Source organism: Leptonychotes weddellii, chromosome 7 (genome assembly GCF_054177405.1).
Source record: "Leptonychotes weddellii isolate Sample4059 chromosome 7, ASM5417740v2, whole genome shotgun sequence".
Taxonomy (NCBI): Eukaryota; Metazoa; Chordata; class Mammalia; order Carnivora; family Phocidae; genus Leptonychotes; species Leptonychotes weddellii.
The window spans coordinates 88,809,356-88,836,190 of NC_138375.1; the positions used below are offsets into that span (position 1 = coordinate 88,809,356).

A 26,835-nucleotide genomic window follows, 5' to 3' on the forward strand; every position below is an offset into this window, starting at 1 on the left:
GCCACCCAAAGACTTCAGCAGAAGTGGATGTGGGGAGGGGCGCCTGGGTGGCTCAGTTGGTTAAGCGACTGCCTTCGGCTCAGGTCATGATCCTGGAGTCCCGGGATCGAGTCCCGCATCGGGCTCCCTGCTCGGCGGGGAGTCTGCTTCTCCCTCTGACCCTCCTCCCTCTCATGCTCTCTGTCTCTCATTCTCTCTGTCTCAAATAAATAAATAAAAAAAAATCTAAAAAAAAAAGAAGTGGATGTGGGGAGAAACCTGGTTCCTCAGCCTCATCCGGCCTTGTGACTTCCACTGGGCCAGAGCGCCTGGGGGCAACTGATGCTCACTCCGCGGATGAATGAATGCCCAGCTTAGGCCAAGCATGCCTACAACTGAGAATTGCTCAATGTGAAGTCAATTAATTCCTTCTGAGGAGTCAGCCACCAGCTGTTGCTTCAGAAAACAAAAAATTTCCAGATAGTGCTAATATCCATAAGTTGCATAAAAAAAGTAAGTAAATAAAACTTTTAACCATCAGGTCTAAGATAACATGAAAGTCTCTTGGGCCCAATTAGTCTAAGTCTGCATAGTGAGCAGAATCTTCCAATAGCCTGAATGACAAATCAATAAAAATGCAGCCTTTAGAAGTTCAGTTAAATTTAGGAGAAAAAAAAAATCCCTTCTTTATCCCTTCTTTATTTAGAGGAGTATCTCCTCTTTAAATCCTAGTGGTCTTAAATGTGTCTATGCCTATTTACTGCCTGTTTCCTAAGTCAAACTGGTTTTTCTGCGTGCCGACGCCTCCCCCCCCTTCCCCCCCCCCCCCGCCCCCCGGGAGCGGGGCTGGGCTACCTCTAGTGAGAGGTACTGACAGTTTCACACAGTGGATAACTTGACCGGCACCTCAGACTTTCCCCTCCCTCTGTTTTGCCCATCCTCCTATCTGTCCCCAACATGGGCCAAACACCTACTATGGTGGCAGAGAGAACAGGATGAGAGCGTGGACAGTGCAAAGGAACCCCATCACCATGCAGGGTGGACAGCCCTGGGGCCTGCGGTCCTGCTGACCACACAGCGCCGAGCCGCCCTGACAGGGTGAGGGCACCTGTGTCTACCTGCTCCCCCACGGTGCTCAGTGTAGGCCTGCATGCTCCGAATGTTCCAGGGTCACCCTCCACCTCGTGAGCCAGGGAACTAACTCCCTCTCAGCTTCAGACCCCAGCGGCCCTTCGTGGTTGGCCACGGCAGCCACCTGCAAGGCCAGCCACAGAGCTGTGTCTCTCCTCTCCTCTGCCCCAAGACTTTCCCGCACATGTAATTCCATCGCTGCATCCACAGTGTCCCTGCCTGTCCCTGTTCCCCACTGGGACCTCCTAGTGAGGCTCTGCTCCCTCAGGCACGCAGCAGGTACTCTGTTTATGTCAGCTCAGGCTTTGGCAGTTCCGACTAGTTCTCAGGAAAAATTGTGGTTTTGCAACATCAGAGGCCTTTCTTTAAATAGCTTCATGTAAATATGTACTAAAGCTAAACGGAAAAGTTTTGTTTACTTAGTGGCTTTAACAAATACATCGACAAATATTTGGAGCATCTACTGTGAGTCAAGTCCATGTGCACAAACTCAGCATCATGCTAATACGCTGATGACACAAACATTTCTAAATGTGAATAGGTACTTCCAGGGATAACTGAGGTCATGTTTCAACTGCAGTTCCCTTTTTCTCCAACTTCCTTTTAAGAAGTTAAACTTGGATGTGTGCCTTGGAAAAACATGGAAAATAGTTAACAGCACATGAGACATATTAGCTCCAGAGAGATCAACATGCTACACGTAATACTAATTTGGGACTAGACAGAAGCTTCAGCTTTAATTCCTAGACTTTCCAAAGGTTACTGTGCTAGAGAGTAAAAATTAGTTTTCAAAATAATTTCTGGATGTCTACAGGGCACACACGGTGGCGTCCCTTCCCCAAGGTGAGAACTGATCCAAAGCAGGATAAAATTAACAGTCCGACGGGTGATGCAGAAGAGAAACATCACCGTCCCCTCATGGCAGGTTCGGGGGAGATATGGCTGGCGGGTTCTGGAAGTTTTCTTGGAGGAGAAGCTGGGTTGAGTGCTGAAGGACAAGGAAGCTGCAAACAGTTGATGCCATTAAAAACATGAGACGGATCTCAAATATTGGGCATTTAGGACAAATTCAAACATTTTTATCACTAGGGATTAGCAATGAGCAGAAACCATCCCAGGATTCTGGGTGCCTGTCTCCCCTGGTTGCCTGCACCAGCCACTTCTTCTGTTTTATAGAGAATACCATGAGCTATGAGACTGTCTTAGCATTAAGGACGCTGTTCTGCCACACCCTAGAGGACAAGTCCAAAAATCACGAAAAGCCTATTGGCTAAGCCACTTACCGGGAAGGAAAGGATTAGGGGGAACAGAAGTTGGCAAACATGGAAAGAATAGAGGCCTAGGGGCAATGAAGGGCAAGGACAGACCCAAGAGAAGACCAGTCTTGGGCTAGGAAATGGGAATGGGTCTGGGGGCAGTGGGCAGGAAGCTGCCAGTGGGCAAGGCACCCGGGTTCCCACTGTCCACCCAAGAACTCTAAAAGTGAGAGGTAACTTTCTGTTCGCAGTTTGAGAACTAATGAAAAGATGCCCCACATCTCCCCAAACAAAAGTGTTCCCTTAAGGTCTGCTTAAGTGCCCATCAGATCATCTTCCTGTAATAGGGAGAGCATCCTCAGGGGCCCGAAGAATGGATCACAGCTTCATCTCATGGGATCTGCTGCTGACTCACTGGCACAAACTAGACTATATGCACAGCCCGTTGGCCCTCGGCACCTGTCAAAGGGAAGCGGGATTCAGGGTAAGATTTGACAGGGGAGGGAATGGCTAGACCAGCTGTCCCACAGAAATCCTGCGTGAGCCACAAATCCAAACCACGTGTGTGATTGTATATTTTCTAGCAGCCACATTAAAAAGTAAAAACAGGCAAAATTAATTTGAGTAATATTTTAGGTATAATATGTACAAGATATTGTCACATGGCATCGATACAAGACTATGATACTTTTAATGAGATAATTTACATTCTTGTCCATACTAAGACTCTGAAATTGAGCACACGGTCTATACCTGGAGCCTGTCTCTAACTAGCCACATTTCAGGACTGGACGTGCAAGTCTAGGGCACAGGCTGGGAGTGGCTGGAGCAGAGCTGGGGGTCCTCTGCAATGCAATGTCCTGAGCAGTGTGGGTCAGCGTCCCTGTACTCAGGAGGGGAGGAGGGCTGGATGGCCAGAAGTGGAAAAAAAATCTTTTCTGACTAGATTTAACCCAGAAGAGACCCCATCCATGAAACAGTGATCCGAGTTCATAGTATTAGAGCCTGGCAGCCACTCATCTTGTCCAGTTGCTCTTCAACTTCAGCATGAATCAGCACCATGGGGAGGGCTTGTTAAAACCGACTGTGCAGGCCCTACCCTTGGACTTCTCAGGTCTAGCAAACTCCCAGGGCTGCTGCTGCTCCAGGGAACCACACTTGGAGAACCAGCGATGTAGTCTACCCTCTGGCCAGTGAGTGACCTCCCCAGACAGCTTTTCCTACCAAGTGCTCCATCTACTATTTGAATACCTCCCTTGGTGATGAACTCACTACCCACAAACTACATAGGGGCTTGGTCCATTCTAATCATTCTTTCCAATGTTGAGCCTAATCTGATTCCTTTAAACTTCCCACTGTTTTTGCCTTCCTCAGGGCCCAGTCCCTCCTTCCCCACACAAAGCCTTCACAAGCCTGAAGACCTCTTCTTTCTCCCTGACACTCTATACCCTTTGTATCTTGTTTTAGGCACTTCTGACAGGCTTAGTCATGGGCATTATTACTGTAGTAAAGTTCTATTATTTTTTTCCTAATCTTTACAATTTCAAGATTAAATAGCAGACTATAAAAATATGAATGAACCCCCCAAAATTGATCTCAAAGCAAGTTTCCATCACAGCAAACTTGGACAATTCCACTCCCATTTCTGCTCCTACTATTCTCAAACAAGTTACATAGGTGAACGTGTTTTTAAAGCAATGACCCCCAGGGGCGCCTGGGTGGCTCAGTCGGTTAAGCAACCAACTCTTGATTTCAGCTCAGGTCATGATCTCAGGGTTGATGTTGAGCCCTGCGTCAAGTCTGTGTCGGGCGCACTTAGTGCAGGGTCTGCTTTTTCTCTCCCTCACCACTACCCTCTCTCGCATAAATAAATCAGTATTTAAAACAAAGCAATGACCCCCGAACATCCATCCCCAGACTGATGTTAGGCTGTGACAATGCTCCCATTGGTCTGCAATGGAAGAAACAAGTTTTTCCATTAAGCCTAACTTATTCAAGTTCAATAGCTATTCTTCTTTCAGAGATTAGGTCCTTCCCGGTTTTCTCACTGCTGAAACAACTTTTCTTCCCTTAAATGAGAATGTAGAGGTTGTCAGTGGAATTCCAAAATCAGGTCCTTCTCTCCCCTCTCCCCACCCCGGGTCTGGAAAGTCCTGTGCAGAAGGCAGGTCAGACTGCTCTCTGCCTTTGTCTTGGAACCCCGATTAGCCAGAAAGCCGCAGGCCTCCGCTGAGCAGGGTCACGGCCCCTCCCCTGCTCTACCGCAGTGCGACAGGGAATATTTTCGGGAGCTCTTCATTGGGTGCCTGTGCTCCCTGACTTCACAAAATCTAACGACTTCCTCTTACTGGACAGGCAACTTCTGCACCAATCTGGGGCTTCTCCATGGCCCGGGAGTCGTCCATCCATGAGAAGAGGGCCCAGGGGAGCCGACCTAAGCACACAACACTGCACCGCCGCCCTCTTGCCCGCTGGCTTCCCGTACTCTCTGCCCAGGCTCCACACCTGCCCCTAGCACACTGGCTTTTGGGAGGGCGGTGCTCTCCGTATTCCCGTGGCCGAGGCCTGGAGGAAAAAGCGAGAATGGGGGATGCGCTAAGGGTGGGCACTGTAGGGATGCCAGTGGGGAGGCCCCTCTGCTTTGACCAGGCCGGCTTAGGAGAAGGTAGTGTGAAGTCAGGATCTAGAAGCCTCCTTTTCCAGGACAAGCTTGACTCCTGGACCATGGTAGCAGGTCCGTGAAATTCCACTTTGAGTCATGCAGTGGGATTTGGATTTAGACCTCATGAAAAGGCAAAAGCCTGAAGGGAACAGGTCCTCGTGTCTTACCGGTCTAAAGGGGTTGAGACAGGCTCTGCACCAGGGTACAGGGGTGGCACGAACTAAGGGCCCAAAGAAGTGTGTGTGCGCATGGAGGGGGCCATTTCTGGGGTGCCAGATGGACTGTCCTGGGCCCAGCAAAGTGGGTAGTCCAAAAAGAAAATTATCCTCTTGAAATGGGGTTGGCAAACTTTTTCTGTGAAGGGCCAGAGAGTACACATCTTAGGCTTTGTGGGCCACATAGCGTCTGCAGTAACTTCTCTGCTGCTGAAGTAGGAAAGGGACCACGACATCACAAAGTGTGGCTCTATTCCAATAAATCTTTACATACAAAACCGACCACACTCGGCCTGGAGGCTATCATTTGTTGCCTCTTGTCCTAGATGACACCTAAAAAAATTCTAGCCAGTCTCCTTTGGTCCTGTGTTCTGTGCTTCTCCTGCTCTCGGTTCCTACCTCCCCTGCACCATGCTCTCGAAATGTATCCCGTTGATCTGTCTGTGACCCCCACGGCTTCTGGGGCAGAGACCGTCCCTGGCATATTTGGGGAGCAAGTGTGTGTGGGGGAAGACGGTGTTTACAGCCACCAAACCTCCCCGAGCACTTCCAGCCCCTTGGCAAAAAGCTACAGGGTCCACCCAGGAAAAGGGATTTGTGCTGATGACAGGCACTACCAGAAGATAGCACCCTGGCTTACAATTTCATTCCTTGTTAAAATGCAAACCCATGGGCGGATCTTGACGTCAAGGCTAAGCCCCAGAAAGCAGTGTGGCCAGAACCGCCTTCAGACAGGCTGCTCCCACCCTCTGGGGAGCCCTTCCCGTCATAGACCCATCACCGTTCATTTCAGCCTCCTTAGATGAGTAGGAAAAACACTGTGGCTAGCCAGAGACATAAAAATTCTTTGTTATTGGAAAATCTAAGCGTCTGTCCAGGCCTGTGCAGCACCATTAGGTGACGTCAATGGCTCAGGTATCTGAGCTCTGCGTTTCCACTCTTCTCAGAACAGCAGCTAATTCACAGCAATGAAGACGTTTCTATTTAGAGCATCAGAAAAGAGGTGGCCCTGCGATGCTGCATCCCTAAGTTCTGTACTAAGGGATTGCCTCCTTTCTCTGTGAAGCAGGAAGGGTTTGAAGGTGGCAGGAAGCCAGGACCTTGACATGCAATTCCATTCAAGCTGACCCACAGCTGCAGGACCTACTCTGCCCCGGGCAGGATGGGCTCACTGAGACAAGCACAGACTGGTGACTCCACCGGAGAGGAGAGGGCAGTTAGGCACACAAATGGCTGTGGTAACGGTGGGGGTGATACCCAGCAAAGAAGGTACGTGGGGGTTTGAGGATGGGGATGGCACTCGACACTGCACGGGAGGGACCACGAAGGATGAGTAGAATTGGGGCACACGTGGTTGCAGGGAGACTGGTGGTAAGGAGACTGGGGGTCCAACTGACCGATAAAGAGAGGAAGGAGGAGGAGCAAGCCTATGTTGGTAGGGGAAGGCTGTGCTTGATTTTGGACGTGAACTGTACTTGGCTCATGCCTGGCATGAGCATGAATGAGCCCAGGTGGGCCTGCATACTGTACAGCAGCTTCACCACCCAACCCAGGTTGACATGCGCTGGCTTGGGTTCAGTGGCTTGTCTCTAAAGAGCCACCAGGATGCCCTACACCTCTCCCTCTACCCATGTCACCTCCCACGTAGACCTCATCCTTCCTCCTGGAATGTGTCAACTTTGCTGCTGGCAGAATTTATTTTTCTATGAAAGTCAAGTCCCTTCCTTTCCCAGAGGTCCCCAAGGACTTGCCTTTCTATGTGACGATGATATTAAGTGAAAGCTTCCTGATTCTCAATGAAATTCTCAGTGTTGAAAGAGGCATTTTATGTTGGACTAAATCTTAAGAAAAAGCACGATTCCCTTCGCTGTTCTAGAATACTGTGAATAGCCAAATCAATCTTGAGAAAGAAGAACAAAGCTGGAGGCATCATGCTCCCTGATTTCAAGCTACATCACAAAGCTATGGTAATCCCAGCGGTATGGTGTTGGCATAAAAACAGACACACAGATCAATGGAACAGAATAGAGAGCCCAGAAATAAACCCACATATATGTGGTCAATTAATTTATGACAAGCCAACAATATACAATGGGGAAGGTATAATCTGTTCAATAAACGGTACTGGGAAAACTTAACCGCCACATGCAAAAGAATGAAAGCGGCCCATTATCTTAGACCATACAGAAAAAATCAACTCAAAGTGGACGAAATATTTGAACATATATATTATCTGAAACAATAAAACGCCTAGAAGGAAACACAGGGCCTAAGCTCTTTGACATCAGTCTTGGCTATGATTTTTCAGGTATGACAACAAAAGCAAATGCAACAAAAGAAAAATAAATAATTGAGACTACCATCAAACTAAAAAGCTTCTGCACAGCAATGGAGACTATCAACAAAATAAAAAGGCAACCTACCAAATGGGAGAAAATACTAGCAAATCATATCAGGTTAGGGGTTAATATCCAAAATATATAAAGATCTCATACAACTCAATAGCAAAACAAAAAAAAATCTGGCTTAAAAATTGGCAGAAGATCTAAATAGACATTTTTTCAAAGAAGACATAAAGATGGCCAACAGGTACATGCAAAAAGGCTCAACATCACTAGTCATCAGGACAATGCAAATCAGTAACAATGAGGAATCAACTCACCTCTGTTAGAATGGCTGCTATCAAAAAGCTATGAAATGAAACGTGTTGGCTAAGATACGGAGAAAAGGGAACCCTCATGCCCTGTTGGTGGGAATGTATACCGACACAGCACTGTGCAGCTTCCTCAAAAAATTTAAAATGGAATTACCATATATTCTAGCAATTTACTCCTGGACATTTATCCAAAGGAAAGGAAAACACTAACCCAAGAAGATATATACATTCCTAGGTTCATGGCAGCATGGTTTACAACAGCCAAGACCCAGAAACAACCTAAGTGTCCACTGAGGGATGAATGGACAAAGAAAATGTGGAAAATACATACAATGGAGCATTATTCAGCCATGAGAAAGAAGGAAATCTTGCTATGTGTGACAACATGGATGGACCTTGAGGTCATTATGCTAAGTGAAATAAGATAGATGAAGGAAGACAAATACTATATGGTATCACTTACATGTACAATTGAGACCAGAAACAAAAAACCAATCATATAGATACAGAGAACAGGTTGGTTGCAAGAGGCGGGCTGGGGGCAGAGGAGTGGGGAGGGAAATGGGTGAAGGGGATCAAAAGTACAGATTTCCACTTATAAAACATATAAGTCATGGGGATATAATGTACAGCACAGTGACTCGTTAACACTGTAATGTAAATTTGAAAGTTGCCAAGAGAATAGGTCTCAAAAGAAGATCTCGTTATAAGAAAAAATTTTATGTCTAGTGATGCATGTTAACTTGACTTACTGTAGTGATAATTTTGCAATATATACAAGTATTGAGTCATTATTTAAAAAAAAAAAAGGATGAGGCACGGGTATCTTCGATGGACTGAGACACCAGCTGAACGTCCTGCACAGGCTCACGGCACCCAGGCCCGCCTCCCCTCTGGAAGCTGCCTACTCAAGGTGGGGGAACCCAGGCGTCCACTGGTCCTATCACCCAGCAGTTCCTCTCCTTGCCTGGCCAGCCTCCACCATCTAATCCCACACTCTCCAACTCCCCGATATGCTCCCCTAAAATGTATTATGCCCCAAAGACCTTCATATCCTTTTAAGATATTATCCCTTCTTTTAAAATCTCCATATACATCAAAGGTCATACTTGTGTTTTCAAACATAGATCACTGGTAATTACTTCAGTACCTTTTAACCAATAAACTTTAAAGCATGAAAATACACATAATCCAGTATTAAAAGTATAATTAAAAAAGAAAATATCAGCATTGCTCTCTATGATAAAACTATCCTTAAATGTTCTTCAACATAGCAACTTATTAAAATTCTGTTACTCTGAAAACAAGATTCTAATATATTGTTCTACATGATGTAAATGGTAAAAACAAATAGTGCTCATAGTACTAATTTTTACTAATTTGGAACGACTGTTTTTGATAAGAATTTGTAGGAGTGAAATGCTCAAATAGATACATGCTTTTCATTCATTTAAGAAATTAAGATGGAAAAAATAGTTATTTGGAAGAAGAATTTTATGCTCTAATATATTATTCTTTAGTTGCATGGCCACAAGCTAAATCATAACTGATGTGCATTACTAATAAAGCAGAAGCTTGCAGGAAATTTTTTTTTTTAACTATTTGTTAAAGGAGCCTAATTTTGCCATAAACCTCCTAAACTGACAACTACAGTAAGCTATGGAGAAAGACAAGCAGAAAACAATGGTGAGAACGTAATGCGTGGTCAAGCTGACAAAGCGAAGGAAGGAAACTGAATACCGTACCTGCTTATTATTGTCAGTGGTACAACACAGTTTCTTGAGGGAGACAAAATGCCTAATTTTCCTAATAACATAAATGATCAGTTATTAGTGAGTCAGATAGGAGATGATTCAACAAATCAGCAAATGAAAACATCAACAGAATTTCTTAAAGCAAAACCCCAGGGTCCATTCTAGGGCAGATTTAAATTTCAAACAAAACGTAGTCTAAGGAAAACCCATTTTTCATACAGAGCCCACACATGCCTTCAGAAACCGGGCTTCCCTTTTAGTCACATTTGGCTCAGAAGCACTTTCCTAATGGGTATTTCATCTTGCAACAGACTCCTGAAGCTTGTCTCCTAGGCATCTTCAGTGATAGGATGAAATGCTACTCCAGACAAAATTGGTTTTAATTCCACTGACACTAATAATTTTACAGCTGATATAAAAAGCAGAAGACTCATTCGGACAATGACCAAATTACATGGCCGTTGTGTTTACATTAATATTCCATATTCTTTCACAGCATGGTCATCCCAATGATGCCATTTTTCAGGCAGAGAAAACTCGTCTTAATTCAAGGTTATGGACAGAATCCCCAGACAGCCTACAGTCTAGCTCATGACCACAAGGGAGACCAGAAAGAGACTATAGCTGCCTCAGCCCGGCACAAAAATCAGTTCAAGGTAGATTTTTCTACTGACAGTGGAACCAGGAATTCCAGGGGGCTATGTGAGATTTTATAGGAATAGGAAAGAATCTCCTGTCTCTCTTCCTTTGATTCAACTTTCTCTAGAAGACCCTGAAGAGAGCATAGAAAATACCGGTTATTCTGTAATGAGCTTCACTAATCGGGAAGAGGAGAGATTTACCTACTTTTCATAAGAATTTCCTGATAGTATACTGCCTACACCTCGGGGAAAAATAGCACTGTGTCTAGACAAAAGAACTCTCTTATCTGTAAAATCAGAAAGATCAGAAAAACTCATTCTGACAGAAATTCCAAGCAATAGGGTCTCTTCGTCCTTGGTTACCTAAGAATTCTGGTCACACACACACACACACACACACACTCCATCTTAGCTCAAGTTCTCTGAAAAGACGGTCTAAGGATGATAATACCACCAATGTGACAGCCATCATGGCCTCTGAGCACGGACCGCTGGTGGAAATGGCCATGCCAAGGGGGCCCGGAGGCCTCTCTCTGTGCTCATAACCCTTGTCAGGCCTGCCAGGGCCCCACCACCCAGAGGGAAGCTAAATGCCAGGAAATACAAGACAGTGGTCTCTGAACTGAGGGGTAACAATTTCAAAACTTACCAAACAAGTAAAATTGGAGAGGAAATGACTTCCAGGCATTTTGCTCACTTTACAGAATGTTTTGTTTTCTAACCACCCAACAAAAGGAACTCAGGTAGTCCTAAGAGTCACAGGCAGGACTTTCCACTTCCGGTTACTGGCCTGAAAAACTCATACCTCTTCTTCCAAAACATCACAGGACAGCATGTGTCCATTGTAAACTGTGCTATGAAACTAGTGTTGACCTTCAAGCCAGTTTACTAAAGGCTCCTCAGTGACATACTGTTTGGGGATCCTCTTTGCCTTTGTAAACCCTCTCACAAAATTGAACTGGGAGAAGGAAAAGAGATTACGTATTTACCTTCTTGAATAGTCTTCTCTGATAATCTGAGATTAAATGAAATCAGATCACCTCAGGTTCTAATCAAACACACCTTTCTCTGTGTAACCATGACCTTCAGGGCTCTCTCTGCCTTGGGGAACAAGCCCAGAGCCAGCCCGGAGAGAACCACTACAGAGCAAGTGCCTCAAGGAGAGAAGCCTGGCTCCCAGGGCAGGGTTGAGGCCAGTGAGCCCCGTCGTTTTGTTGTTATTTTGACAGGGGAAGGCCTAAACACAGCTCCTTCAAGGGGTAGTGGGGATAATGGAACCACAGATGATCAGGCGAAGGTGGGCAGCTGGGGAGATGCTTTGTAAAGCCCATCAACGGGAGCAGAGAGGGGGAGGGAAAGCCACGTCTGGGGGCTGTTGCCAACCATGTGGAATCGTCCACGATATATGCTATGCACAGCCCCAACCCACCGTATCTGGGGGCCTAACGCTTACACTGGCATTTCAATATGCAAACCCAGTGCCCACATGAGCCCTTCAACTAAAAGAGATCAAGAAGTTCACTCTCACCCTCCTTGGCCAATCACCGGGGTGATCTTCACGTGCTGTTGGATGCTGTCCCCGGATTTCCGTCTCGCATAGTAAACCCCCTGCCACTCCTACATAGACAAAGAGAGCTCTTAAAATCCTTCCATCGAAGCTTATGGCTGCTTCTACAGAGGGTCTCGTCAAGCTGAGCAATACCATCCCACTAAATACTGCTCTATCACTGTACCCATTGTGATACTTACTACCCAAGACTGTGGTCACCATGCACCAAGTCCCCAAAGGCCAACGTGTCCACCTCCAGGCTGGCCTTCCCAGGGTCCAAGGACAGCTGATGAGTAGGTGGAGTTGCCACGCTCAGCCTGTGAGTGTAGCAGCCCCAGGTCAAGGGATTCTTACAGGGTCTTCCCTAAAATCTTCACAGCAACCTCTGAGCTCGATAATATCATCCTTAGTTTATAGACAGGTAAGCCGAGGCTCAGAGAGTCTAATTTGCCCGCATGAGGAAGTGGAGAATGTGGTTCTAAATTCTTGTCTCTTAATTCTCCTTGAAACCTGTCCTCCCCTACTCTCCTATGGGCATCCTACCAAGACTTCTCTGGCATTAGTCTGGCTCCTGGCAGATTCCATGGATCGAGCAAAGAGGAGTATGAACATTCTGGCTGCCTCTGGACCCTGGGGAGCCAGCAGGGATGAAGAGCCTGTGCCCTCAAGGGGGATCCTGTGGCACCTCCACAAGTTCTGGGAGGGAGGGAATAAACGAGAACCAAATTTTCTCGACAGCCTTTTCTTGCCGCCCCCCCCAGCCCCAAGAGCGGCTAACTGGTGTGCATTCTGGGGTCACCAGGTGCATGGTAGTACTCTCCTGGCCGATTTTTTTTTTTTTTTCAGAGTACTTGATAATGTCCTGATTCCATTTCAGGCTTGCTGTCCCTATTTTTAAGAAATTGATGTTGCCTATCATATAAACCCAAACTTATTTTATTCGTAAAAAGTGATCCCTAATGAAAAAAATACAGTGCTTATCTAACTACTTCACATCAGAGAAAGCAAGATCAAAGAAGTCATACGAGCAAGCATTCTGAGTGCCTAAAAGAAAATGCACAGGGAGCCCCCACCGTGGGAGCCGCACCCTTCGTCTGCAGGGGAGGGCTTGAGGAAAGGAGCCTGTTGCACTCACAGCCTTGCCTTCAGCTGCTGGACAAATGGACGTGACAGGGAGAACCAAGCTGTAGGTCTCTACCCAGCTATGATGCAGACAGGGAACAGAGAAAGGAAAACTGACGAAGAACTGGGCCCATATGTAAATACTGGTATTACAAACTTCGAGTCCCCCGAACACTGGGCACACTAACAACACGACAGCTATATGGGGGAACTCTGCTCAGAGCCAGGAATGAGACTGCAGCAACGACAGGTGGGATATCTTCACCCCAAGGATAAACTCTCCTGTTGCAAACTCATCAGATTCCACAGCATCATAAGGAGCACATTCATTTGGTATCCAAAATTAACCCAACAATGGACTCATTTTGCAAATACAAGAGATCTTTCACTCAATTATCCTGTTAGGAAAGGAGCTCATCTTAAAGACGTGACATAGAGCTCGCAGGGGGAAAAAAAAAAAAAGCATCGGGGAGGGGTTTGCAGATCTCTTTCACTGACCTTGCCCTTCTTGATGCAGGTGTTGATGGTGTCGAGAAGGTCGGCCCGGTTCTTATCACTTTTGGGCAGCTCGGCGAGCTCTTTCCCCAGCAGCTCGCCTTTGTGGTAGCCCATCATCCTTTCAAAGGCTGGGTTGACGTACTGTGAACAGGAGGTGGTTATAGGTCAGTGCGGGTAATGCTGGGTGCCCCCAGGAAGGCTTGCTGGCACACAGAGGGACACACTGGACTATCAAGGAAGAAGTTCCCTGGATGAGCACTCTCTGATGTGGGTGCCAACTGGTCCTCATCACTACGCCCCCCAGAGCAGCTGCCTCACTCCTGAGCAGCTACGTATTCATTCAGCACACCAGCACCCTGGTTCCCTCTGGGACACTGGAAGAAATTCCTTAGCAGACCAAGAGCAAGAAGCCCTCATCTAGCAGAGCCAGCTTCGTGTGGGCCTTATTCATCTTCAATGAAATGAAGTTTTTTATGAAATAAAAAACTCAAAAAATAAAAATGAGTTAGAACAAAAGTTACTTAGTTCAACAGGTTGTGGGTTTATTTTAGTCACACCTCTGCAAGGCCGAGATTTGCTCTCTCATGCCTCCTAATTGCCACTATCTACTAACCAACGCTATGGCTTGGGGCCACTTCCCAGCTCATCTGAACAATAAATCTAATTAAATAGTTTGGGCAGAAAGCAGCCCTTTCAGCGCTGGGCACACATGGGCGCGAGACGAGGCACCCTTAGCACATTCCGAGGTCAGCAGACTAACAGGTTTCTTTCCAAAATTCTGCCCGGGACCCTGGAATTCAGAGCTCTTTCCTTGCCTGACTCCCAACTCCCAACTCCAGGCTCCAATTTCTTCTCAAAGAATAATCACCGGATGAGAAGCTGAATGAGGGGAACGAGACAAAGAACATGGGGAAAATGGGACCATATGGCCTCTAGGTCATGGATTTCTTTGGGCATCATGCACATCCACCTGCTGCTTCAGACACATTCTTGCAAACTGTAATCACGGTCACTTCTGCACTCCACTCCAAGGACAGCAGTAAGGAGCCGGGTGATGCAGGGACACTCGGGGAGCTAGTCCCTTGAGAACAAAGCTTTACTGACACCATGAAATCCAGGAGCTGGAGTGGCTGGGAGGTTGCTTTGGAGCCTTAGCAGGCAGCCTTGTAGGAGTGATTGATAGAAGAGGAGGGGTAGTGACATTGTCTTCATGCCTTCTTCTCCCATCACCTACATGTGGTGGGCACCACCCTTCTGGGGCTGGGCAGCATGGCCTCTCACCTCGGGGCCTCTGCCCACATGCTCTCCACTTACAATGCCCTTGCCCATCTCCATGCCTTGCCAAGTCTGATTTGTCCCTCCCCTCCTCTAGCAAGCCATCCTTGACCCCCTGCCTAGTCCGAGCTGGTACCACTTCTACAAGCTCCCACTCTCTCCTGTGCAGGCTTCCAGTGACTTCTCATGCCCAATCCCAGTTTTTATTTACCTCTCTCCCCGACTAGACGTAAAAATCCTCAAGGGCAAGCCTACTTTGGATTTATCCCTGGATACTCAGAGCTGTTTAGTAAGTACGTGATGTATGTACTGTTTTCCTCGTTGGCTAAATCCTCATACCTTTTCCTGTCTGTTTAGTCTACCCTCGCTATTAAATTGAAAACATAGGTAGAAGTCAGGGCCCTTTGCTCATGCTAGGGTTGCTGTAACCTCAGAACACAGCAGGTCCTCTAGGACCTTGACTCTGGAGCCAATGAGCTCAAGTGCAAATCCTGGCTCTGCCAATTACCAGCTCCGTGACTGTGGGCAAGTTACTTGTCTTCTCTGGTTCTCAGTTTCCTCATCTGTAAAATGGCTGCAACAGTAGTGCCTGGTTCATAAAATGGTTTTAAGAAAGAAATAAGAATATCTAAAATACTGAGTGAGGACTGTGCCTGGCACATGGTCAGCTTCGTGTAAACGTCGTCAAGTAAATAGTTTAGATGGAGGGATGAATAGGTAAGATTGTTCCTGAAGTTAAGTGCTACCCCCTAGGCACACACTCTTCAGGGGCCGTGCCCTGAGAAGGACTCTGGTATGGAGCAAGAACGTTCGTGAAATATCCTGTCCAGGAGGACTCCTCTTGAAATCCATAGCCCAGATGTCATTTTACTTCCCCTTACACAGAACACCCTCTCTTCAACTTCTTTCTCCTTGCTTTTGAGTTTTATATTCAGATCACCAGTAGATTTTAAAGGGGGTAGTCCCTTTCTTCCTGTTCATCGTAAAGGGGGGGAGGAGATGGTACCACCACAGTACCTCCCCCAGAGACACAGGGTTTCTGACCACTTTAGAACGCTCGCTATGAATTGATGGGCTCCGTTCCCTGTTCAAGGAGTCATCAGTTAGACTACCAACAGGGAAGGCAGCGAGAGCAGGGAGCCCCTTCCACTCGTCATGGAAATCACAACCTGGCTGCCCACTGTCAGAGGCGGGTGCAAAGCAAACGTGTTTCATGAACGGAATTCATCGGTCCTGTCGGGATGTAAGTGAGGGGAATGCGAGATGTGCACTCGGTTGGTAGCAAACACATCTGGTTTCTCTGCCGTCCAGGATACAGACCTGTGTGCAGGTGGGCAGTAACAGGTAGCAACATGAAGAAGCTTCCAGACCCACCTCACGGAACAGCCAGAAAATTCTATAAAGACAGTCCAACAGGGAACCAGGAAGGCAGGTTCTGCAGTCAGAAAGACATGGCTACGTATTTTGGTTCCAATACTTACTACTGGGTCTTTCCTTGAGTAAATTCCTTGACCTTGCTGGGCCTCAGTTTCCCCATCTGTATTATGGGGCACTCTCTTTCACGGAGTTACTGAATGGAAAGGAGGTAACGTTATGGACCTGTTTATGACGGGGCCTAGGCAGGGCAGGCTGCTGCTGTTACTGGTTGGGTACGAGAGCAGGGTTTGTCTGTGTGCAGTGGGGGCTCTGTCGTGGGGCACGGCCTTTGGTTTCTATGGATGACCGGAATTGCTCCAGGTGTAAACTCAGTGCCATTACGCAAACCAACTGCAGGCAGGCTGCTATCTACTGATGGTAAAGTCTACATTTCAGAATATTGTTTAAGTGTAAATGTCTTACCTTCCAACAAATATAGTAAGATGACTTTACTGCAGTAAAGGTTTGTCTACTATACCCATTTTCTTCAGAAGATAACTTTACCATACAAGACAGCTCTATGATTATAATACCAACTGTAGGCAAATAAATGAGTACCTCTGAAATATTTCATTCCCATAGGCACCCCCCCTTATAAGCATTTACTCTATAATTCTGACAAACTTCTGTGTCATGTAAATGCTGTCCTTACAAATGGTCAAAGAATTTCACCTATCTTGGTCAAAGAAATCACAGGTTCTAATCTAACTAATTTTTTATTCTTATTGGATATCTCTTTTTTTTTTTTTTTAAAGATTTTATTTATTTTTTAGAGAGCGAGCGAGAGAGAAACAGCATGAGAGGGGAGAGGGTCAGAGGGAGAAGCAGGCTCCCCGCTGAGCCGGAAGCCCGATGTGGGACTCGATCCCAGGACTCTGGGATCATGACCTGAGCCAAAGGCAGACGCTCAACCATCTGAGCCACCCAGGCGCCCTGGATATCTAATTCTTAAACTAAGTCCATCAGTTGTTTTTTTTTTTAACATACTTTGATGCTTCTTTCTCCAAAGAAAATATACAAAAATGTAAGGCTTATTGCAAAGTCCCTTGAAAAAGGATGGCTCAAACTTGAAAGGTTCTATTTAGACATCTCCAGATAAAAAGTGTCTCCATACCTGAATCACATGGTCATCGCTTGTAATTTCTATGGCTTCGTGACAGTGGTCTAATGCTGTAAACACTGAATTACAGGCCCTGTAAGTTGCAAAAGATTGACTTTAGTGCAGCTATAAAACCATTAGCATTTCATGTGTTAATTTACCCAAGTGAACAGTTGCCCCAAATTCATTAAAACCATGCCCTTTTGGAAGGAAAATAAACACCCTAGCCTTTCAAACTAAACTAGTTAGTTTGAATAAACAACAGCATATATTTCTGTGACTAAAACACAAAGAACTATAATCCCGCCAACTCTTCATGTATCATGGAATGAATCACCTAGGTGCCAAATGAAACCTTAATACTGACAAAAGAGAACCAAGTTGCAGGAGACCATCTTCTAAGTCTCCTGAGTCTATGTTAACACTGTTCTGTTTCATTCCTAGTGTGGTCACGGAAAAGTCAAGACCCCAGCAATTAGGATAACTCAATTAAGCCCAAATTGAATCTGAGGTATTCTGTCTGTCCTTTTGCAACAGACACAGAAACATTTTTTCCTCCTTTCTTACTTTCATCATCTCTGATAAACAAGCCTTTATATGGTACTTTGCTTTCAACCCCACCCACTGGCATGATGGAAGGCAGATATGGCAGAATTCCCCTTGCCTGGTTAATCATACACCCTCCAGGTAGGCACTTTTCTTGGTGACCCTTCTTGTCCGAGTGGAAAATTCTACATCATTTCAACTTCTAGTTTCTTGGTTAGAATTTTAAGTACCTTCTAATCTAGTGCAACTCCAAATACAGCAAGTTATTTACTACCTAACACAGAAAGTATGTAGCTAGTTACTAGAGCTTTGTTATTTGTACGGGCTGTTTAAAGAATCCCAGTGAGGGCTTTCTTACCCATTACAAAAACAAAAACAAAAAAACCAAAAACACAGGTTTACTTTTGATGCTGCTTCTTATAAAACATATCTTAAGATGTTATTCATTTTTTCCACTCATAAAGGCATCTAACTTTGCCATCCTGTTTTAAACTACTGACAAGGGAGAGGGCAGAAAAAAACTGAGTCAAGTCGGGTTCTGTATTTTGCCAGTTATGGGACCCTGAGCAACTTTTTATCCTGGCTGGTCCCCAGCTTCCTCGTCTACAAAATGAGAATAACAACACCCATTTTACAGGTTGCTGTAAACATCAAAAGAGTTTATGTGAGGCATTTCTCAAAGTGCTTCAGATACTGTAAGAATTCAGCATATAGACCTTAGTATTATTTGTAAGCTCCCAGGGCAGTATTTCCTTACTCTCTAACCCTTTCAACGGCCAGTGGTAAAAAGAAAAGTGAACCATAACCTATCTATTCTCATGAGTATCCCTGAAATATCTAATCAAAAACTGTATTCAATATTAGCAAGGTAATCCGCAGGAGGAGTACAAGATCTTAGTCCCTTGAAGGGTACGGTTCCCGTAGCTGCAGGGATGAAGGTACCAGTGTGGGCAGGTAAATAAGTAATCAACGATGGGGTGAGCCAAGCACAAGGTAAGCCTAACTCCTCTGAGATCCCTGATAGATGCAACAGGTTTCCTTATTTCAATAGCTTCAGTCTAACTAACTTGAACCATGAACTGTCTTAATACCGTCACTGCATTTGTAAACAAGATCATTTAATATTAGAAAAAGAATAAAAGAGGTTTTAAAATTCTTACCAAAGTCACTACTACACTACCTTTCACGAAGAGGCAAGCAAGAGCTAGTCCCATCAGTAGTATTTTCTAGGCACGTGGGTCCAGAACCCGGCCTGGCAGCACAGGAAAGGGTATCCTGATCTCCAGGGGTCTCATGTGGAAACGCACACTCTGTGTGGACTAATCCTTACATTTGAGAGCTGGATAATTAAGCAATAACACACTTTATCAAGTAATAAATTCCTCTCCTGCCCATTTTCTGAAATGCCTGTACGTCTCACCTATGCATTTAAACGGGTCCTTCAGCCTATTCGTGTTTTTGTCAATTCGAGAGCTGCCCTGATGTAAGACCTTAGCTCCAACTGCCGAAATTTATCTATGCAATATTCACTGTGTGATGATCCACAAAGCATAAAACCTTCCGTGTAATGCCCGACAGAACAAGACAAATTCGTACCAACCGTCGAGGGAGGAGAACATGAGCAGGGCCAGCAGGCTGTTCTCTCCCAGTGACAGGCTGCATGGCACTGTTCAGACCTAGGCTTTAAACCAATTTGGTTGATGGTTCTATTTAAATAAACCTGCGGCAAAATGAGGTAATCAATTTAAATCATGTTCCTAGAGTTTGGAAATTTAATTGCTTGTATTAATTATTAATAGTCTTCACGCAGAAGAGCCTTAGCTGTATTCATTTTCTGTTCTCAGGAACCATGTAACTGTGCCTCGGATCTATTTTTGTATCTTTCAACTTGAGAAGTTGCAAAATCGGAAACAGCTCAAAGGCAAGGTAAACTCGATGTGGAAACCCATGAAGTGCAGGCCATGGAACCATGACCCCTCACCTTCGTAAGGGCCCTTGAAGGTCCCAACGGACACGGCAAATATTACAGGGGCCCTGGTGTGACGTCTACAAAGAACATCGTGCTGTGACGGGGTGCCGAGTGTCTCCAACCAAACAGCAGGATGCCTGGATCCTCCCCCACACTGCCACCGACATACTGGGTAGCTGTGATCCTGTCAAGAGTCTCCCTAGCTCTCAGTGTTTTCCTCTGTCCCAATATTGGGGCTGGGATGGTCGGGTGGCATTATCCCTGCCACCAGGGTCCATGCCAGGAAAAGGCGCTCTAGAAATGTCTACGGATAATGAGAAGGGTAGCATTCCGTGGAATACAAAGTTTTGTCCCTCAGACACTTAGATTCTCTTGCTGAAACTTAGGACTGCTACAGTCTTAAGACTAGGAGTAAACTAAACCTGATGATTTGAGTCTACGTCCTGGCTAACATATCAAACTGATATGAAATAACAGCTGGTCCGCGTTAGTATCAACCGATCAGTTTAAGTTCCCAGTAAGTAGCTAAATCTTATCTGCATTTTGGTTAACATAGCCCTTTTCATGATAAAGAGAGAAAACATTAGTAGAGGTAAGTGGTCATAATTTACCCCATATTTCCCCAGACAGTCCCCATTTCATGATTTGTGCCGTTTAATATAGTAATTCATCCAGCACACATAGGATTTTCTTCTCTTTAGAAGTTATTCTTTATCATGGAATTTTAAAATTCAGTATTTGCTTGAGCACATGATCCTTCTTTTGTCTTGGTTAAATTTCGTTACCACAAACCAAGACCTGGACAAAAGTTTCTACCTTCAACATTTGACATCACCCTTGTGGTACAGCCTGTCCTTGAAGAATGCTGGTAATGTCACATATTTAGCTGCAGCTGGGGGAGGAATTGCAAAGAAAAGTATTATATAATTAGACTATAATTATTCTGGCATTGTATAATAAAGAGCCTCATATTCCCCATCGGCAGCAAGTGACAGAGTGGCCTGCCTGACTCTGAGATGCAGGTGGGTTCTTTAGATGTCCTCGGATGCGGAAGGAGCTGGGGAGATCACGGAATGGGTCATTACCCCCCGACTGAGGGGCCCAGATAGAGGGTATGCAGGAAGGGTCAAACCAGGCCCACATACCCTTCTCCAAAAAAGGGAAGGAAGCTAGAGATGCTTGAGGCAGAACCAGCCAAAAAGCAATGGAAGAAACTGACTGCTTAGTCCTTCTCTGGCCTTCTGTGAAGAACTCTTGCTTTCCTCTCCCCTCTGTGGGGCTGTTCTCATGCTGGCTGCTCGTGCCTGGGAAGAGAGACTCTTTACCAGCCAACCTGAAGCTGCTGTGGAAAGGGATCCGCACACGGGGCAAAGCCAGCCTCCTGGCACCACTGCCTGCCTGGGTCAAGTCCACTCACCAACTGCACATTGATTTCTATTACTAACTTGAGCCTTTTCATTATGACCTCTCCAACCAGCTCCAGTCAGTGAGGAGTGAGAAGTTCTAAGATCTGCATCGTGCTATGTACTTAGAAGCTTGCCAAGTTCTGAACCTGATGAGACCTTCGTAAGTGGTCAGTGCCCTGGCTCTAAGCAAATTTCATCAGCACAATAACGGGAAGTCCTTTCTTTTAACCCTCACGCTGGCTGAGAACGTTTATTTCGGATCGCCAGACCTGCCTTTGCCCTGTGTGGACAAGGCACCTTCTGACTTCCTACACATGCCATCACATGCGAGGTTGCTGAAGAGAATTCAAAATGCAGTTACTTAAAATGCCATGAGGGAATTACCTACCAACGCATTAAGGGGACTGCTGTTCATTTCTGTTGTAGATAATACACAGCTGAAGAATTAAAACAAAATGAAACCCCTGTTTTTCTAATTCTATTTTGAAAACATCTAAAAGTACAATCTTTTTATCCCCAATGAAAAACAGTAGAGACCCCAAGGAATAAAAAGAATGTACAATAAACAGAAATTGCTGAAGTAAAGGCAATGAGTTTTCTCAAAAAATTTTATGAAGTTCTCTGAAGCTGATAAATACAAAGATACAAAGAAACCAAGGGCTTTAAACTTATGTATTCAAAACTCCTTAGCAATATTCCTCACTATACGCTGTTAAAATACCTGAATTTCCACTAGTTTGACTTTTTAAAAAAATACTTTCCCACCTAAGAAAGTGACTATTTATCCCCATACTGTTTTTTTTTTTTTAAGATTTTATTTATTTATTTGAGAGAGAAAGAAAGAGAGAGCACAAGCAGGGGAGGTAAGGGCAGAGGGCAAAGTAAAAGCAGACTCCCCGCCGAGCAGGGAGCCTGATGCAGGGCTCAATCCCAGGACCCTGAGATCATGATCTGAGCAGAAGGCAGAGAGTTTAACTGATTGAGCCATCCAGACATCCCTCCCGACACTCTTTCTTAAAGCTCTCTGTCCACCAAAAAGTTACTTCCCTAATCAGGGTAAACCCTCAAAAACCTGCCTTTGTGGGTTTACGTCAATCCATTTTACTTCCAAGGATGTCAGAAAGAAATTAAGTTTATAAATGGTTTTGTCCTCTTTGAATGCAAATTAAGTAGTCAAGATAAGCATAATCATTACACTGAGATGCTATCTTATTTTTCACTGAGCCTGAAACCATCATGACCTCTGGGTTGGCCAGAGAGAGAAGCCGTGTCAAGGACGTTCTGGCATCCAACAGCCTGGAGCTGCTAAGGACTGCAGCGCCCCTCGCACCCCCCGCCCCCAGGCTATAGGTTGGCAAGAGCCTCCTCTCTGCCCTTCTCTCTCTACTCGAGGGGGACAGGTTGAAGAAATCGGGGTCTGGGAATGTGGTAGAGTGGAGCCTGTGCAAAACCAGGGATGAGCTAGGGCCCTCATATCCCGAGACGTCCCCAAAGCAGAACATCCCGCCAACAGCTAGACATCTACAGAGAATCCCAGCTCAGAGGTGAGCTTCATGAAAAGCCTGCTTTTAAAGCACTATATGCCTGTAAAGAGATGTAAGATTTCTTGAACATATGTCCTTGCATACTGAAGTCACAGACTTCCTGAAACTGCTATCATGGTTACAGAGCAGTTCTCATGGCTAGCATAATAAATATACCCATTGGTTTGCCCCTATTCATAACAATCCAAGCAGGCATTTATAAGTGTTAAAGTATTAGATAGAAAGTAATCCTCAAAGGCTACTCTTAACCTCAATTTAAGTATATGAGAATTATACAGTATTTTTCCTCAAATCTAATTTTAAAACTGCCGTACATAGTGGAAAATATTGTCAAAACAAGAAATGATTTTTCATTTATTTCATTTAAGCAGAAGGCTCCCCGTTTAGAATCTGCTGTTTACCAGCTACCATCACCTACTTAACAGTTTAGAAACCCCTGGGATTCAGCTAGGAACCTGTGAACAGCAGCCTCATGACAAAAACATCTGTACAACACTGTTAACCTCGCACTCCTTCTTATTTTGTTACATACCGTAATTTGAACTGAGAGCGAACTTCCCCGTGTTCTATTTGAATCAGTTCGTTATAGCAAGCAATTATGCTGCTATTCTCCATAAATCTCTGAAAAGAAAACAAAAATAATATGTAAGACATACAGTTACTTCTTAAAGAGTCAAATGAACTTAGTTTTTCCCACGCCAGGTAACTCTGTTACATAAGACAACTTGAGAAGTTGAAATGAGCTGAGATGAAAAAAAAAAAAATAGTCAAGCTGTTTGAAACCCTTGTTTAAATGTATGAGAAACAACAGACCAGATTTTACTGTATATGTAACTCCCTTGATGACAAAGGTGGGGAAGAACTTCATTAAGAATACTCACAGGAAGATAAACACACAAGGGCACAGACTACCTCCCCAGGCTTGTGAATTACTGAAACATGTTTGCTTCACATTGCGCTAAGGCTTTTAAATCCAACACTGGACATGTTCAGTGTGTGCGTGGTATGAATGACCCTTTTCAAGAGAAGAGACCCGTCGTTGCTTACTTCCTCATCTTCTGACTTCATCCTCCTCCTCTCACTCTCTCTCACTAACTCACACACACACACACACACACACACACTCTTCCATGCATCTAGTGTGGATGGCTTCTACTTTGCGGAATACTTCTGGGTATTCCCAGAAGCAAAGGGGGGAAGCCATGAACACACACAGAAGAGAAATACTTTCTCTTTTTATTGCAAAGCAAAGCTAAACATGGTTAGGTTCAGGCTCAACTTCTGGATGGGTGAAGATTATATAACAGCCTGTAGCCAAGCTCTGAGCATTGTTAGTGGATGCTTTGTAAGATACTAAAAAGGATCTGTGATAAAAATAAGTTTCAAAAATGTTGCAATAAACACAGTTGGGCAGGTTTCTTTTTTTAAGACACAAACTTAAGTAGTTAACTTTTGTTGTCTGTTTTTAATTATAAAAGTTACACACATTAATTTAAGATATATAAATTCAGGGGATGCCTGGGTGGCTCAGTCGGTTAAGCGTCTGCCTTTGGCTCAGGTCATGATCTCAGGGTCCTGGGATCGAGCCCCGAATCAGGCTTCCCTCTCCCTCTGCCCCTTCCCCGCCCCAGCTCATTCTCTGTCTCAAATGAATAAAATCTTAAAAAAAAAAAAATGTATAAATTTAGAAAAATATAAAGAAAAAAAGCCCTCAAGTCACTGATCATGTCAAAAGCTACAGATATCATTACATTTGGTTTATTTTCCTTAGGCTCCAAAGCCTTTATGTACGTATATATGTACTATATTGATTACAGTATATAAAATCTGTATACAAAGTCAGTATACAAAATCATACTCTATTTTCACTTTCATTTCTAATTACTTAGTTTTTATTTTTCTTTAGCTCTAAGAACTAAACACCGTAGTATTTAGCGAACAACAGCTTTCTAAAAGTGACAGTTCCTAAAACACTGGAGCACTGGGGTGTTCACAGCTGACACTTGATGCAGGTTTTTGTAGTCCAAAGGCAGACTCTACTACCTCTCCTTGGAGGATTTCCTAGGCTATAGTTAACTGGTATCACTGAAATAATGCGAGTGAATCAAAAGTAGTGGCCTTCAAACTTCAGCATGCTAAGAATCACCAGGCATTCTGCTAGATTTCTGGGCTCTGCCTTCAGACATTTAAAGCTGTTTCTTTACGGCAGACCTTCTCAGAGCGCTCGCTCTGCTCATGGGCCATACCGCTAGCGCGCCCTGGGTATCACCAGGGGTGGCAAGAGTAAGAACAGAGTCCTCACTCATTCCCCAAGCTGATTTGACCCCAGACGCCTTTTTCCTGGAACACCTATCAAGAGATTTTGGAACACTAGTGCTCCACGGTACAGTCTGGGAACTACTTTACTGGACCCAACAGGGAGTGTGGAGTTCAGTAACACACTGTTGCATCTTCACTTTGTCATGACTAGGAGCTCTGGCAAGCTCTTTAGTTATTTTGAGCCTGTTTCCTCCTCTGCAAAAATGGCGAAAATATTAAATCTCTTGAGTGTAGATGAGGATTAAGCAAATCCCCTCAAATGGAGCTTGACCAACGATCCGTCTTAGCACTCCACTTTCTCCTCCGGAGGAAGCCTCCCCAGGGAGAAGCTGTGTCCAACCTACATAGCCCTGGCAGGCCTGGCCCACTGTATTTCAGAGTAAGCGCTCCATGCACACCTGGTGAGGAAGTGTCCCATCCAATGGATAAAGGGACACAACCAAGGTTCACAGAGATGCCGCTGCAATCGTCCTTTGCTAAGTAAGACACTGGTTTGTAAAAGGCTCACAGCGGACTGAGCCCCGTGCGGTCGGCCGCTTACACACAGCTACCGAAGCTTCAAGGAGAAGCTGCTGTGAAATATCGGATGGCACATTGTGTTCCTGGATCCCCATGCACGGACCCAGACTGCTGCACTGGCCAATCGGCTAGCAACACAGAGCTGAGTTTCAGCAGATGATTTAATACAATCAAAACAGCCCAGAGATGACAAACAATCTCAAGGAAGGCAAGAAGAGTGGGCATATTTGGAAGGGTGCTTGGGGAGAAAGCTGCCAAAGACAAGATTTTACCCAAAAAAGGAGACTAGCCACCTGGAGAGCTGCTTGAGCTGATTCTGAGCCACAGTAACTCAGGAGGGAAAGGCTCAGTAGGTGCAGTGTGCTTCTCACAGAAGAGCTCAAGCTCTCTGGGGGCACCCTGACCTAGCTGGCAAACAGCCTTGATCAGACCCAGGGCTAAAGATTCCTGGGTGGTCCCTGACAGGTACCATTTTTCATGCTCCCAGGAAGGGTGTTATCCAAGGGGCTGCCTGCAAAAAGCAGCACCATATCCTGACAAAGGCAAATGAAACCTACTAGAGCTGCCATTACAAGAGGTGACCGACAGGCTCCAAGAGAAATAAAAAGAAAACAGTGGATTTTACCTCCTCAATTTGCTTAGTGGCATTTGCACCCAAAGAGGGCCAGGTGTCTCTCCTGGTAGTAAATGTGTCATCTCAGCCCTCCAGCCAAGACAGCAATCTCTAAACCAGTCAGAGGTAGGATCAATGAACTAAAAGGCGAATTCCAGGACAGTTAACAGCATCCACGTGGCTCCTCATTGACAGAAACTACAGGGTGTCAGGCCATTCTCTCAGCTCCCAGAGAATTGAGGAAAACTCCCGCATCCTCATACTCCCAGAGATCCTGCCTCACAGGTGAAGAACAATGTTGGGGTGGGGGTCGACATTTAACCTCACATCTAGGAAACCTGTGAATAATTTTACATTATTTCTCAGCAAATGGAGTTGTAAGAGTTGGTCTCAGCCACATGGCTTGACAATTTTTCTTTTCCAATTCTCCGTTCCAGAACTCAGAGGCATTGTCTTAGGCATTCTCATTAAGACACAGCACCTAAGAACAGCATTCAGAACCAAATGCCAGCCTTTGAGAAACGAGATGGACAAAACTGTCAGGAGAGTAAGTGACCCTGCTAAAGAGAAACGTTCGTTTCCATTACACATGTGAACGGCGATGCTACCTTTAATATTCTACCTTGCACGGCGACTTCCACACTGAAGCATACCAAAGCACAAAAC

At 45.1% G+C, this 26,835-nt stretch overlaps 1 protein-coding gene across 10 annotated transcripts in view; it reads right to left on the reverse strand.

Annotated features, from left to right (window-relative positions):
• Nucleotides 1-26,835, reverse strand: part of PDE8B (phosphodiesterase 8B) — a 225,343-nt gene that overhangs the window by 52,748 nt on the left and 145,760 nt on the right. For 8 of the 10 annotated variants that reach the window (XM_081826701.1, XM_081826704.1, XM_081826703.1 and 5 more), the window contains 5 exons: nucleotides 23,251-23,339; nucleotides 17,269-17,347; nucleotides 13,464-13,604; nucleotides 11,823-11,911; nucleotides 9,645-9,705 (listed from right to left, as the gene is read on the reverse strand). In XM_081826701.1, the coding sequence (XP_081682827.1) occupies nucleotides 9,645-9,705; nucleotides 11,823-11,911; nucleotides 13,464-13,604; nucleotides 17,269-17,347; nucleotides 23,251-23,339 (459 nt within the window). The remainder of the gene's footprint in view (nucleotides 1-9,644; nucleotides 9,706-11,822; nucleotides 11,912-13,463; nucleotides 13,605-17,268; nucleotides 17,348-23,250; nucleotides 23,340-26,835) is intronic. The other 2 variants (XM_081826700.1, XM_081826699.1) reach the window with 1 other exon arrangement.